This window comes from Lytechinus pictus, chromosome 13 (assembly GCF_037042905.1).
Source record: "Lytechinus pictus isolate F3 Inbred chromosome 13, Lp3.0, whole genome shotgun sequence".
Taxonomy (NCBI): domain Eukaryota; kingdom Metazoa; phylum Echinodermata; class Echinoidea; order Temnopleuroida; family Toxopneustidae; genus Lytechinus; species Lytechinus pictus.
In genome coordinates, this window is record NC_087257.1 from 11,449,760 (window position 1) to 11,465,278 (window position 15,519).

A 15,519-nucleotide genomic window follows, 5' to 3' on the forward strand; every position below is an offset into this window, starting at 1 on the left:
ATTATTTGTAAATAATGAAAAACAAATAATCATTATTTATAAATAATGAAAAACAAATAATCATTATTTATAAATAATGAAAAACAAATAATCATTATTTATAAATAATGGAATGTCGAACTATTATTATTTACAAATAATGAAGTATTACTTGGAATTATATATAAATAATTAGAAATGATATTTTATATGATAGCAGTTATTTACAAATAAAATGTAAATTATATATAAATAATAGTTATTATTTAATAAATAATGATTATATAACAAATAATTGTTCTATATAATATTGGTACATTCGGCGCCTCATAATATGGGCCAACTGAATTCAAGAATTATTTTTATGGGTCATTTGGCTTGCCATATTACGTTAAGATGCGTGTTTTCGTTCGTGCCTGAATTGGATTGGAGTTGGACTGGACAGTAAAATTTAATTTTTCAGGATCAGGTGGTTGAAGGTGAGTCGTCTGGCAAGATTGTTAGTAACTTAAGTGATTGTAGACAAATTCAATGAAGGCAAATGTAACATTCTGATGTCTCACTGTGATTTATAGGGTGAAAATGGACAGAGATCGATCGCAATGCAGCGCGGAGCCGGAGGTGCACGGGCTCTGGTCGTGCTAGCGACAGGCATGACGGGGCATAATTCACGGAGCCCCGCCGCCGCCACCCATGGCCTGGGTGCATTACTGCCGCCGGGCCGTGTACAGGAAAATTGAAGGCACGGCGCATGCGAAATTGCAACAAACTCCCGCAAATTTAATAAGAGGATTTACAGAATTAAGTCCTCCTACAAACTTACCGAACAATGTGAAGTCAATTCCTCGTAATAATAATATGATGAATATCCCTCAAACTCAAACTTTCAAAGACAAAGTCAAACTTCAAACTCAAAGTTCAAAAGTCAAAAAGCGTCATTTAGGCCTAACTAATAAACTAAGAAGTAAGACTAAGAGTAAGAGTCTAAGTCTAACTCTAACTTAGAGTCAACTTTTGTTAAGCGTTGATTTTTCTTCTTGTTGACAAAATATGGAGCGAGCTTGCGATTTTCCAAATTTTTCGTCTAGTGAGCTAAAGATTTATCTTCATAAATCATATCAAAGATATGAAGGGAAAGACTAGGCACAAAAACTATCTTACACGTAAATCTGCAAAGTGTCCAATCTTTTTACTGTAAAGACTTTGGTGGAATGTTAATCAGTAGAGGCGCTGGTCCAAAAATTGGGATTGCCCTAGAAAACAAGGATATCCCCATAATCCAAGACAAATCATGTCTTGATAAATTGAGACTGTCCTTGTTTAAGGGGACGTTTTTTTTTCACTTCCCCCTGCGGGACAAAGACAGCAATTACCGTACGGAAATTGAGAGTGCTAAAATAGATTCAGTGACCTCAATTCCCCCCAGTTCTCTGTCTATTTTTCATGACTTGCCGTCTTCCAATAATCTTGTTATGAAACCTGATATGTTTACATTGACTAGAGCACTCGATTGGTGATGGTGTCGGCACTAGACAGGTGAATGAACTTTCCGAGATTTCTTGTGTGGAGAAATCTTTGAAAACTGACAGTCCCTGTATAAACTAAGATGATCCCAATTTTCTGGCCAGCGCCTCTACTGTTAATTGACAAACGAACGGTAGCACTTGTGGGGCTTCGTTCAAGGTACATAGAATTTTCTATATTTTTTGTTTAATTTGTCATCGCTTTGAATATTTTCCAAAAAGTATTATCGTCAGCAAAAATAATGTAAAAAGTATGTTTTTTAATTTGTTGCATTTATTGGTGTCTCTATTTCATCAAACAATCATTGGAATTGCGCATACAATGAATCAAGAATCTAGTTTTTTAAATAACGACAAGCTGAATTAAGGTTGTGAATTAGCGCCACCAACAACCTTCCTTTTATTTCCGTGGAAGAGACATGCAAAGCCACTTTCCAGGCCGAGGTAAGCAATTTTACTTTTTTTATGTCCTTTTTATATTAAAAAATATGTTAAAACTTGAAGATGGAACGCTTTTCACCAGAAAAAGCCATGGTGAGTAGCGGAATGAGTTTAGGCTAACATCATTCGCGTTATGAAGCGATGTTAACCGACAACTCTAAAATCCATTACGTAAACACTTTGGTGGTGCATGGTGCAAGGTTAGTATAGTATACTAACCCCGCGATATGTGTGAGTGCGCCGGCGCGGCCGAGACCCAGGCCATGGCCTTGACTAACCCAGAGTCAGAGAGAGGTTGGAGTACCCAAATCCAAATTTGCCAAAACACTCAAAATTAAAGAAAAAAAAAGAAATCATGCACTTACGTCCCAACTCATTTCTATGGATGAAGCCAAGGTCTAAAAATAAACGGACTGCATGAATCTGACATCGAGGGACGAGGCAGTAGCCAAACCCTCGTCCTCGTCAAAAAAACATAAAAAGGGGGAAAATGGAAAAAAGGTGGCGTTTGTTCACTCACTTCCAAATAATAATAGTATATTTACCCAGGGAAGCCACTTCAGTTCTGAAAACTGTTCTTTCAGCGGGCCCTGCTACATGTATTATTAAATTGCAAAAAAAACTGATTGATCGATAATATACCGAGGGCACATGCGCAAATTTGGCTGAGTCTATTTTGCGCATGTGCCCTCTGTAAATCGATTGGCCATAAATCTTAAATGTAGCCTTGGCCATGTAGGCCAGGGTAATAGGGCATTGTAATGTGCTTCTGTAATCCAAGCTAGGTAACCGAACCTAGTCTACTCCTAGTAATACGTATGTATCAATATGCAGAGGTTCGAGATTCAAGCCCTGGTCACATCTTTCAGATGGTGATCAGATGTACTGCCGATAAAGGTTGGTCCCAGATGTAAATAATCATGTCTGTTTGATACAAAACTCGAAATACACACTCACATGCCATTTCTAATGACATAATGTATGTTGACATGTACATTCATCGTGGTGGGGGGGAGGGTGGGATGTTACATTATAACTATAAAGATGAACGCTACCAACATCATTCCTAGGCAGTGATTGAACTGTTTAAAAAGGGTTCATTTGGTGGTAGGGCTGGGACTAAAACCTGGGTACCCGGGTCCCGCCCGGAAGCCTCGGGTACCCGGGTAGAACAATCAATACCCGATACCCGAAAATTGCTTGCCAGTATAACGTATATGTATTTCATTTGTATTGCGTAGTGTAAGACATGATTGTAACTCATCACACAAGTCCATTATTGTCACTCATTTTGAATCTCACCAATTACCCTCGAAATATCCATAAATATACAAGTTTTTCAAGTGATGATGTGACTGAAATCGTTTGATCGTCGCCATGTTTCTTTTGCAGCTTGAGCATACGAAGCGCCAGCCAACCATGTTCGTGTTACCATTTTCAGTTCATCATAAACCGAAAATTAGGTTTATCGCTAATCAGAATCGCAATACATCATGGGATCGAAAAGGGGGCCGTTAGCTAGCTCTGCACGTGCGCAGCACAGAAATTTCCGTGGTGTGCAGAGCTAGCTAACGGTCCCATTTTCGATCCCATGATACATTACGGTTCTGAACTTCTGATTAGCGATATACATTATGGTAACACGATCGTGATTGGCTGGCGCATTCGGCGCTCCGAAACTACCCGGAAATCAACTGACTTTGTGCATGTAGCGATATATTTACAAACTCACGAACACGATGTAATATCGACGCTACTTCGTAAGAGAAAACAGATCCTCCGAGAATACCTTTCATAATTAATATGAAATATAGGAAAGTGGAATTCTAGGTCGATTTTGGTACGAGGTGCCAGAGTATTGCAGACTTGTTTTGATGGATACTGCGTGGGGCACGGGAGGCTTGCACTGCGCATGCTTACTATATTTTCATTCATAAGTTTGCTTGCATCGCAGTGGCTGGATGACGTCAGTCATATTTCATGCGACATGAATTTCGGGTAACCTGCCCGAAAATTACCACGGGTACCCGAAGACAAAAATACCCGAAAGTCCCAGGCCTATTTGGTGGACAAATATCTCTGGGCTTCACGGTATGTGGTATAACTAAGGACAGTAGAGGCGCACAGCCAATATGGGAGACTGTCTCTCATGAGAGATATTATCTCCAATATCAGAGACTTTTGTAAAGAATTCGGGTATCCAATTTCAGAGACAGTCTCCAGTTTGGGAGACCAATTTACTTTGTTGACATTTGCTGCAAAAGGATTACCTTGGCGGTAAATAAAAATGTGATAAGCAGATTCCTCATGAAAAATTACCCCTCTTCACCGTCTACTTTAAAAATGCACCGTCTACTTTTGTTTTGATAAGGATTTTTGCTGTCATCCACACACAAAACAAATGGGCTTTTGACCTCAGTGAGACAAAATTTTGGGTGGAAAGAATTACGCTAAGCAAGTCTCCAATATGGGAGATTGTCTTCCATATTGGAGAGATTCTCCCATATTGGCGGTGCGCCTCTACTGAAGGAAAAGGAATCTGCTTTTTCTTTTCTTTCTTACTTTTGGAAATAACTTGTGGCTTAACTTTTCAGGTTTTAACTGACGCCTTGCACATTGCAATTCATTTCATCATGTGCAATAATAATCATAGATCATACGCATCATGCCTGACAATAATAATGGTGATGACAAAAAATTAGAACTTTCATTCCCCCTTTCCTTCTTTATTGGCACCTCCATTATTAGTAACTATGTAATGGTTATTAGTATTTAATTTTAGTAATTTATACTGGACTGAGACCCTCTGAGACTTAGGGTAGTTGTATGTGGTTTTGGGTTCCTTTAGATTGATCTTGGTTGCCCCCCTCCCTCTTTCCTTTTTCTCTTTGGGTCTCATTTCCCATGAATTCCTTCATTTTATGTATTTATAATACTTTTTTTTAAATTATGAATTTGTGTATTGTATTTGAATAATTACTTATAAAGTTTTCTTTATATTTTAGTTATGATTCAATTTGTAAACAGTCACATATTTCAGTCTTTGGGGCTTGCTTGCGATTGTACATTTTGATAGTTTTATTGCAATAAATCCAATTATAATGAGCAAAAAACATATTACTGAAACACACTGCCAACAATGATATACATATAGGGGAGACCGGGGTTAGTTGGAACATTTTTGACAATAATGGCTGTAAAATCCAAATAGATTTTATTCCAGAAACAATCAATATATCAGCTTGAAGCATATATCTAAGGGCTTCAAATGTACCCCATAAAATTTTTAACTCTATTATGGTTACTGAAAAAATCCACCTTGAACAAGACCATCGCAAACGTTCCAACTTACCCCAATACGGGGTAAGTTGGAACATGGTATGGGGTAAGTTGGAACACTGCATGGTCAATTAAGAATTATACTAAAACTACTTAAAACTGTAATATTACATGGTTTTAGCCTATTTGCTTTATTTTATTCAAGTTCAAAATATTTAAGTGTGGATTCGTTGAACTTTATGTTTTCTACTATACAGCCACTCACGCAAGCAGACTGTAGTAGAATTCCACATATTTGGGTGCGTTTGATTTTACATGCAATTAAGTGTACTATCAGCAATTTCATGTACTTCTGCATCAAATTTATAAGACAAAAATTAATTGTTTATACTTTTTTCATTCATTAATTATGCAAATAAGCATATGAAATTTGCCCTAAATTATTTTTTTGTGTATGTTTTTGCCTTTAACTCTATTTATTAAGCTAGTAGAATGCTAATTTTTGGTGAGAGTATAATTTTTCACATTTATAACAAATATCCACCAAAAATTGCAAAAAATATATTGTCTTATATATTATGTTATTTTTTATTTGTATTTTTGTTTTACAAACCTTTGTTTTTGACCCCCCCCCCAGTTTTATAAGGGTTAATATTGCATTAGGGGCCTACAATAGGCCTTGAATGCACACTCAGACCTAACTGATAAACAAAACAAGCATGGTATACAATACATGTTCAGAAGAGTGTGAAATACTTTATATATTTTTTTCTCATATCCAATGTTTTTATTCATAATTATGTTTGGGGTAAGTTGGAACATGTTCCAACTAGCCCCTTCAATTTTGTTCCAACTAACCCCGGAGGCTCATTTGACGTTTATAAGCTTACAGCACAAAAAAGGGACTTCACCATGGCATATTAATAACCTCATTTTGTAGCTTGGTATAAGTGTCTATTATACCCCTAAACTGGCCAACTTGATCTGTAAACTTCTCTGAGATAATCAAACATTTCTGAAAGAGAAAAAAATTACTCAGAAGGTCAAAAAACAAAAATTCCTTTCTAACTTCACCAGGCTTGTTGCACATGTGTTGTCTGTAATATGGTGGATGGCTGTTGATAATGACAATAAATTGAGGGCAGTATTGCAGAAATTTATTTAAAGACGTTAAAGAAAATTACAATGTTTCAACTTACCCCATGTTCCAACTAACCCCGGTCTCCCCTATAATGTCTTCTTGGTGAGATCCTGGTGGAATGACAGGATGTTACTATAGTGTTTGAGCTATATCCGCTACTCAACCACACCCAAAACCCTACTAATCCATGTTGTAATCTACCACCATTTTCCAACTTATATAGGGCCTACTGCCATTCCTACACATAAAGGACAGCTGTATCACAATGAAAGCATGGAATTATTATAACATCAATACCACTACTTTTGCATACCATACCACACCCGGCCCATTTCGCACAGCAAATAAGACTTCAAATTATCAGTTTAATATCAATAATAATTAAGACTAAATCTCACACAGTATACTGTGCTTCTTTGCCCTATAATCTTGAAAAATCCACCTATATATGTGATACCAAGTTCTTTTGATGAAAAAGAAATATTGGATTTGGAATCCTGCCCTAAGCTCAGCCAATTTTGATTTCTAATTTTTGGTTGATTTCTGTTCCTTAAAATATTCTATTACATGTAGGTCTATACATTATCTTTCCAGACTTGGCCAAGAGGGAAAAACTATATCTCCGATTACAAAGCCATTGAAGACTCTTAAACAGAAGATTTTGAAAGAAAAAAACTTCTCTGCTTCATCATGGGTTTGGCTGTCAGCAATCTGTTCAGCCGTTTATTTGGCAATAAGGAGATGAGGATATTGATGGTGGGCTTGGATGCTGCCGGAAAGACCACAATCCTCTACAAACTCAAGCTTGGAGAAATTGTCACAACCATCCCCACGATAGGTAAGACCATCGCTTTGATTGTTCTCGAGCAGTGACATCATGGTTGGAGGATCCTGCCAAAATGCTATGTTTTTTTTCCCTGAACAATTAACCTTCTGCCACAAGCACCTACTATGTGTAATTCATGATGGGTGTTTCATATACTTGTAGCTGTTCATAAGTTACCAATTAACGAACGACTGGTGATCCTTTCTTTAATGGTAAAGCAGCGTAAATGGAAATCTGGGGCCTGTTTGGAGCGTTGTGGCCCAGTGGATTAGTCTCTGGACTTTGAAACAGAGGGTCGTGGGTTCAAATCCCAGCCATGGCGTAGTTTCCTTCAGTAAGAAATTAATCCACATTGTGCTGCACTCAACCCAGGTGAGGTGAATCCCTCATTTTGCAATGAACTTACCAAGATACATGTATGTTGCTAACATTAAAAAAAAATGGGGGGGGGGGCATGTTGTATGGTACAGAAATTGAATTGTCTAAGGTCTTCATACTGGGGCCCATATTCCTTTTTTAATCACGCAGCACTTTTATGTCAGTAAAATGGTGAGAAATATTTTAAAAAACATACCCCAGTTTTTAATAGCGATCTATGCGTTATAAAAATGACAAAATTCATAAATGATGTGGTCTCTATTCAAAATTAAGTTTGCTGATTTAAAAGATTTTGCTGCCCTTAATAATTTTCTGGCATGCATTCAGGTACCCCAAATTTCTCAATACGTACATGTATAGTGTGGTTCTAATCCCTACTGTCAAATGTTGTGAATTTTCTTTTGTGTGCTACAATCTTGGATGGTACACACACGTTTAATATTGCATGAGAATGCTGTCAAATATCTAAATTGTATTGTTAATTTGTGTGATATTTCACAGGTTTCAACGTAGAGACGGTGGAGTACAAGAATATAAGCTTCACAGTGTGGGATGTTGGTGGTCAAGACAAGATCAGGCCTCTGTGGAGGCATTACTTCCAGAACACACAAGGTATCAATCATTTACTTATTTCAATAGACCTTATGCATGTGACATAGTTTCATAGCGCCCTCCTCCGGAGGCTATAGGAATACATATGTACAAACGGAGTTGTCAGAGATCAGCCAGCTGCAGATCATCAACACACGCAAGGCAAAGGCACTGACCTCTGAGATGGCGGCTCGATGACCATATAGGGTCAATATTGACTGTATTAAATTTTCATACCCTTTAGACATTTTACAGTGTTTCTAGAAGACGGGGGGGGGGGGGGGGCAAAAGAATTCCACCTTTTGTCTGCCTGTCCCCCAATTAAGGCAGTTACAAACCAACAACCTTGTATGGCACCATCCAAAATCCTTGACTACTTAAATCTGGCTAGGGTCCTAAGCCATAATGCAACATTCTGAGCCGTGTAGCCTCTGAATATAAGCCCACTTGACCGATGACGCACTAATTCACTTCTCAATACATTCATACTTCAATAGTCACCAATTAATTACCAAAGCAATTACTTTTCCTTTCAAAATGTTTTAATGTGGGGCGTTGTGGCCCAGTGGATTAGTCTTCGGACTTTGAAACAGAGGGTTGTGGGTTCGAATCCCAGCCATGGCGTAATTTCCTTTGGCAAGAAATTTATCCACATTGTGCTGCACTCGACCCAGGTGAGGTGAATGGGTACCCGGTAGGATTTTTCCTTGAACGCTTTAGCGCCTATTAATATGGCGGCTTAGCTACAGCCGGGGTAATAATATGATACCAAGTATCAAAGCACAGTTGAGTATATGCACATTGTAACTGCGCTATATAAATGGACATATTATTATTATTATCCTCTATACAAATGAAATAATATGCTAATATATTCTTTGTATAATTTTTAGTTATATTTTAAGACTATACATGTATTTAAAACACACAGGTTGCTCCCCTTTAATACATTTGCCTGATTTCTGGCCCAGACAGCTCCATATTTCATTCTTTTTCAGGCAGGCTTATATATTGTACTTGGCACATTGGGCTTTATCTTTTTTTTTTTTTGGGGGGGGGGAGGGGCTTCTTCTCATGTCTAGTGAGCAAATTTTTCTTTACTTGCATCTCCACCTTTGCCTTCATCATTCAAGGACTTTTAGGCCCGTAGTCTGAAGTCAGACCATGGACTAACTCTGTGCTAAAATTATGGCAAGCCAAACATGTCAATATTTTGTTTACATTGGGCGTTTCTCATGTTTACTGCAGTGCTCTTTCCGATTAATTCTTTCCTACTTCTTAATTTATCTTTATCCTCCCCAGACAGTTTAGTATGATGTCAAATGAGCTGATACATTGAACCTCTCCCATTAGGGATTTATGTCACAACTTGCTATCCATAGTTAAGCCACAACTTTAAACCAGAATTTAATTTAAACCTGAGTTTAGAATATGGCCTCAGAGACTGTTTAATATACTGGTTATTTCCTTTTTTCATTTTATGTGTAGGTCTGATTTTTGTTGTAGACAGCAATGACAGAGAGCGCGTCACTGAAGCCAAAGAGGAGTTAAATCGTATGCTTAACGAAGATGAACTCAGAGATGCTCATCTACTTGTGTTTGCAAATAAACAGGTAATTTCTTGAGATTTTAAATGGTCATGTTCACTTGGTGCACATCTCAGATAGTCTATTACCACATGGGCTTAACCCTAACTTACCTGGGGTATTTTGCGAGTTCAAAGTCGGGGGGGGGGGGGGGGCCTTTTAGGCCACAAGATCGCGCGATCGTGACGAAAATTTGCACGAAGGTAGAGAATGACATAATCTATGCCGCTGCATATTAAGTATATTGCACAAATTTTTTTTTTTTTAAATTAATTATGCTAATTTATTCAGTACCAACATCAATTTCTTATGTATTTCATTGGTTTTTTAATTTCCTTTGTATTTTTTAAAAGTCTTTTTCGTTATTGTTTGTTTACAAAATTCATCTTGGATATTATTTCAGTCATAAAGAGCATCAAACTAAATGACTGTTGTCAGTAAAAGTGAGAACAATCACTAATTTATGAATTTCAGATGAAACAGAGTTTGTATTGACTTTGTAAATGATATATACAGTTTTGAGTTTGGTCTGACGTGCACTTGAATAATTTTGTGTAATTTCGTAACCGCGTGCCCGGGTGTCACAAATTTGCGCGAGACTTGAAAGTAAAAAATCAGCCAGTGGCACGGTAAAAAAATTTAGCGTAGCAGATTTATCACAAAAAAATGTCGGAGGCTGAAAAGCCCCCCCCCCCCCCGGTAATTTAGGGTTAACCCATTTGGTCTACTCTCAGTTTGGTATAATTGATGTTTGATCCGCACTCTCATTCCAATACCTACTTAGTCTAATTCTCATTTAGTCTAATACCCAGTTGCCAGTTGGTCTAACTTCCACTTTGTCTGCTTACATGTATGATGTTGTATTTCTGAAATGAAAATTTGGTTTATAAACACATTATCTATCAATTTAGACCAAGTGGTTTTTGACCAAGTAAAAATTAGATGAAATGGGTATAGCCTAAAATGAAAATTAAACAAAGTGTGAAAGGGACTAAATGACAATAAGACAAAAAGGTCAGTAGATGAATGTCTTGTGGACGAACTAGGATTAGACCATATGAGATGAGACCAAGTGGAAAGAATACTCAGCGGGTCGAGACCAAAGGGCAAATTACCATTTTAAAATACTTGTAGCATATCCTTTTCTCGACATCAACATAATGTCACACGCAGTCAAGGTTTTGAGGAACTGCATGAGTATGGTGTATACCTCCTGTTTTGTATTACCGTTGAGGATCGACAACTTGAAGCTTTAATCGAGTCCCCTTTTCTGAAAAAAAAAAGAAGGAATTACACAATATCTTCCAGAATCATCAGGCACATAGTTTTTATTCAAACATGGAGACACTTCGGTGTTTGTTTGATTGTATTCTGTGCGAACTAATTTTTAAACCATTGCCACAACCGACATTAATTGCAGACGTTTTAGTAATGATGACATGTAAGAACATTTCTTCATTGTGTGTGTGTTATTATGTCCGCTATTGCAGGATCTTCCCAATGCGATGAGTACGTCCGATTTAAGTAATGCCCTTGGTCTGTCAAGTCTGCACCGCCGAAGTTGGTACATCACCGGAACGTGTGCGACCACGGGGGACGGACTCTACGAAGGCCTAGACTGGTTATCGAGTCGAGTCAAACAGAAATAATGCATAACAGGCAATGGTGATTTAAAATGAATATTCCGTGGTGAACTTTGTGGCTGAATAACCAACCTCAAAGTTTGTCAACATGTGAAATCAGGATGAAAATGCAATCATGCAATAAAATCGCAAATAAACTCTTAAAAGTTATCTGATCAGGAATTCTAACTGCTTGAAGTATTATAGTAAAACATACGTTGTAAAATGCAAAATCTTTGGCATACAGTATGTGTTGTCCATTGATTCAGTGTAGGGGCTCATTTCCTTCAAATAATTACAAGTACAGCTGTGGTTTCTTTGCCTTTGTTACTACAATGGAAACCTTGATTGTGATTGGCTGCTGAACCCTGTTACCATGGTTACTTGACAGTGGCAAATTTACAATAGTTGTAACTCATTACAAAGCAGGCCCCAGGACCCTGCAACATGAAAAGATATAATCAATATTTACTATTGATTGTAACTTTTGATACAAGGTAACATACTTACTGTCCTGATGAAGCCCTATGCGTGAAAATTTGATCAAAATTTCTCTCGACGGTTGTTTTATTCACCTTGCATTTTGTGTGCCATACTTAGATAGACAATCACATTTAATTTGGAAATTAATTATTTTCTGCTACTTGGTCCAGTTGTAATTACATCTATGTTATTACTTTCAAACAACTCACATGTAGAATGCAGGGAGATATTTCTTTATGGAAAGAGTACCACGCCCAGACAATGAAATATATAGTAGGACATACATTACACATACATGTATGTCATTAGCGAAGAGTAATATTCAGATATTGTTGTAAGCTGATGCTATCGGCTTCTCTGCTCCAGTGACCACTGTATTATGTTTCGTAGGAATCGGCCCATTGTTATTAATGTCAAACGGGAAGATGCTGATTTCTAATACACTCACAGCTTCCGTCAAGAAGGGGAAATGCATTGTAGGTATTTGTGCCATATACCATATAACATTCACTCTGATGAAATCTCTCCGAAGCCATAAATTTCAAGCTTGCATTTACATTATAATATTAAATGTTTCCTATCTTAATGTGGTTCTTTCATCATGTTTTAATGATGAAGAGAACTATTCCAGGCATTATTCCCAGTAAGTTATGAATGATTTGAGTGTCAAATGAGTTGACTTCTTGAATTTGTAGGCCTAGAGAGGGTTTTTCCAATTGATCTAATGCCAATTCGTCTATTTACCAACTCCTCTACTATCAGATGGTCTATCATCAATTAGTCCACTATCCACATGGTCTAATTGCCATTTCGTCCACTCAACATAATTTTGTCTAATAAGTAAACCAGTTTCCAATAGCCATTTATATGTAGTCCATAAACCATTTGGTCTAATTGGATAAGTGTTAATTGGGTGAAATGAATGAAAAGAAAATGGGTATTAGACCAATAGGTTATTAGACGGAATGGTCATAGACAAACTGGTGATTAGACGAAGTGATTATTGGTCAAATGGTTGTTTATAGACAAATGTTGATGGATGGAATGGCATTAGACTAAATGAAGGTAGACCATGTGATGAGTGGACGAGATGGCAATAGATGAATCGGCAGTTTACCGTTAGAGATACCTGTCAAACTAGGCTATCCATAACATGTAGTTCAGAATTCAGTCATATTTTAATATATATTGTACAATGAACAGTATATACATTTTTTTTGCTCTCATCCAATATACAAATTTTGACTCGCTTGACATTTATACCAAATTTCAATTCGTTAAGTTTAAATACTCGAATCTTTTTTCCATTAATTTAATTTAAATTATTGATAATCCAGATTGACAAACAAAAATTTTGAATTTACACTCAGTTTTTTGGGAGATATTTCAATTTGTTTATTGTGACTCGCTTGAGGCGACATTATTAGAGATTCCCCACCTTATATGACTAGAATTTCCTCATAAGCTGCTCATTAGATTTAGATCAAAATCTTTGGAGATTATTTTGACCAATGAGCATGAGAAAATGCTTCGTAAAAGTTTCATGTGACCGGCTCGCTTAAAACCTGCAAACATTGACTCGCCAACCACTTTTTAACCAATATTCAAAATGTTGGTTCTGAAACCAAAATCTTCTAGATAGATTGATATTTTTTTTTCTCGTGATTTATTATCAGTTTCGATTGACCTGGATGTTCACATATTATAAAGCATAATGTTTTGATATTTGATATTCTTAATATATTCACTTCTATTCGTAAGATACTTTTGAAATATATATGTATAACAGTGATTGTCATTGATTATGTAGCGAAATTATTCTAATACAACCGTATGTTGTGGCTTGTAGAAATAATCGGGAAAGCAGCAATTGAAGCAAAACTGGAATAGAATATGTTTTTGCATAATCGAAAAGTTGTATGGTTGTATTACTTCTTGTTTTACTTTGATATTTATAAAATGAAAAGGTAATTACAGTCTCCTTATATTTGCATTTTTGGGGGCATGTAAAAAGTGTATGGAGTAATTGAAAGGCATTCTTGGTTATTTTGTTTTAATTAAATAATGAACAGTGTATTTGTATTCAATTTTTTTATATAATATTTTTCCTTTTTTGAAGAAAAGTTCTTTCTAAGGGAAAGCATTCAATGAAAGATGAGCAAAATCAAAAGGCGGATTGGTGAAAGCTTGAATTTGACTGGATTTAAGGTAGAAATTATTTTTTAAGCAGTACGTAGCTGTATATCACATGTAAACCGATAATTCATTGTTTTCTTATTCAGAAATACACGTTCCAGTAATTTACCTACTCCAACTTATAAGTTGAAATATAACCCTGAAATATTTAGCCAAAATGTTGAACTCTTGCCAGCTGATACAATCCCTACTTTTCTTATGTTTTCAGCTAGGAATCCATTAATGCAACTTTTTTATTGGATTTGTGTTCCCAAGCATTAGTGATATTGTGAAGAAAAATAAACTTTTACCATTAAAAAATAAAGATAAAATGCAAATTTTACACAGCACAGTAGCGGACAAGCGGATGTATACAAATTATTGCACAGTATCCCCTGCAGGCAGTTTGCAATAAAGCAGGATATTTTTTTTTTACTGATTATTCACAGACAGAGTATTGTGAGTGTCAAATGACCTGATAAATTGCACTTGCTATGTTTGAGATCTTTGCCACCATTGGCTTTCCAGAGGTAAACAAGATTCGAGATTAATTAAAAACATCTGATCGCAGCTTAAAAGCTGAATTGACAGATGTTTTACATGTGTGGAACGTTGTGGCCCAGTGGATTAGTCTTCGGACTTTGAAACAGAGGGTCGTGGGTTCGAATCCCAGCCATGGCGTAATTTCCTTCGGCAAGAAATTTATCCACACTGTGCTGCACTCGACCCAGGTGAGGTGAATGGGTACCCGGTAGGATTTATTCCTTGAATGCTTTAGCGCCTATATGGCCGCTCAGCTACAGCCGGGGTAATAATAATATACCAAGTATATTTCAGCGCCTTGAGCACATAATCAATGTGGATTTGACGCTTTATAAATACTCTATATTATTATTATTATTATTAAAAAAAATGAAATTAACAAATAAGTATAACAAAACAATCAAGAAATTTACAGAAATTACAATATGAATTCAAAATATTATGGTATTCTCAAGGTAATAGTGGTAATGTATGAAGATAATTTTTGAAAATCTATAAGATGCATATTAACTCAAGATTTGAAAGACCGTCTTAGAAGGTTGAGCAGAGCTTCAATAAGAAATTATAATGACGGCATGACGCCAAATGTATATATAAAAAAAAACAATGAATAAACGAAATTTTGTTTGAACCTGTCTATTAGAAGCGTTGTAAAACTTAAAGAAGCCATTTTGTAGGACCAGATTTTGAATTAACCCAAGTACAGAATATGGGCCAAGATGATTGAACTTTTGAATTTTTTCTCTTTTTTGTTTGTTTTTGTCCTGCTTATTTAGTATTTTGATTTACCTTACACAACAATGGGCTTCATTTTATTGCAGCTGTCTATGGGGGCAAACAGTGGCTGCTATTTGACATTCCTTGTGTGGTGTGTACATGTGCAATGTTGATCAATTTTGTCTCCATCTGTTGACTTTATTTCACATTCACTTTCATCAATTATTTTTGGGCC

At 36.4% G+C, this 15,519-nt stretch overlaps 1 protein-coding gene across 1 annotated transcript; it reads left to right on the forward strand.

The window, feature by feature from the left end:
- The first annotated feature begins 350 nt into the window (after positions 1 to 350).
- LOC135156365 (uncharacterized) lies at positions 351 to 14,625 on the forward strand. The gene is made up of 5 exons (XM_064108660.1): positions 351 to 458; positions 6,958 to 7,201; positions 8,069 to 8,179; positions 9,647 to 9,771; positions 11,235 to 14,625. The coding sequence occupies exons 2-5, from the start codon at positions 7,054 to 7,056 to the stop codon at positions 11,391 to 11,393; spliced, it is 543 nt and encodes a 180-aa protein (XP_063964730.1). The 5' UTR covers positions 351 to 458; positions 6,958 to 7,053; the 3' UTR covers positions 11,394 to 14,625.
- The last annotated feature ends 894 nt before the right edge of the window (positions 14,626 to 15,519 follow it).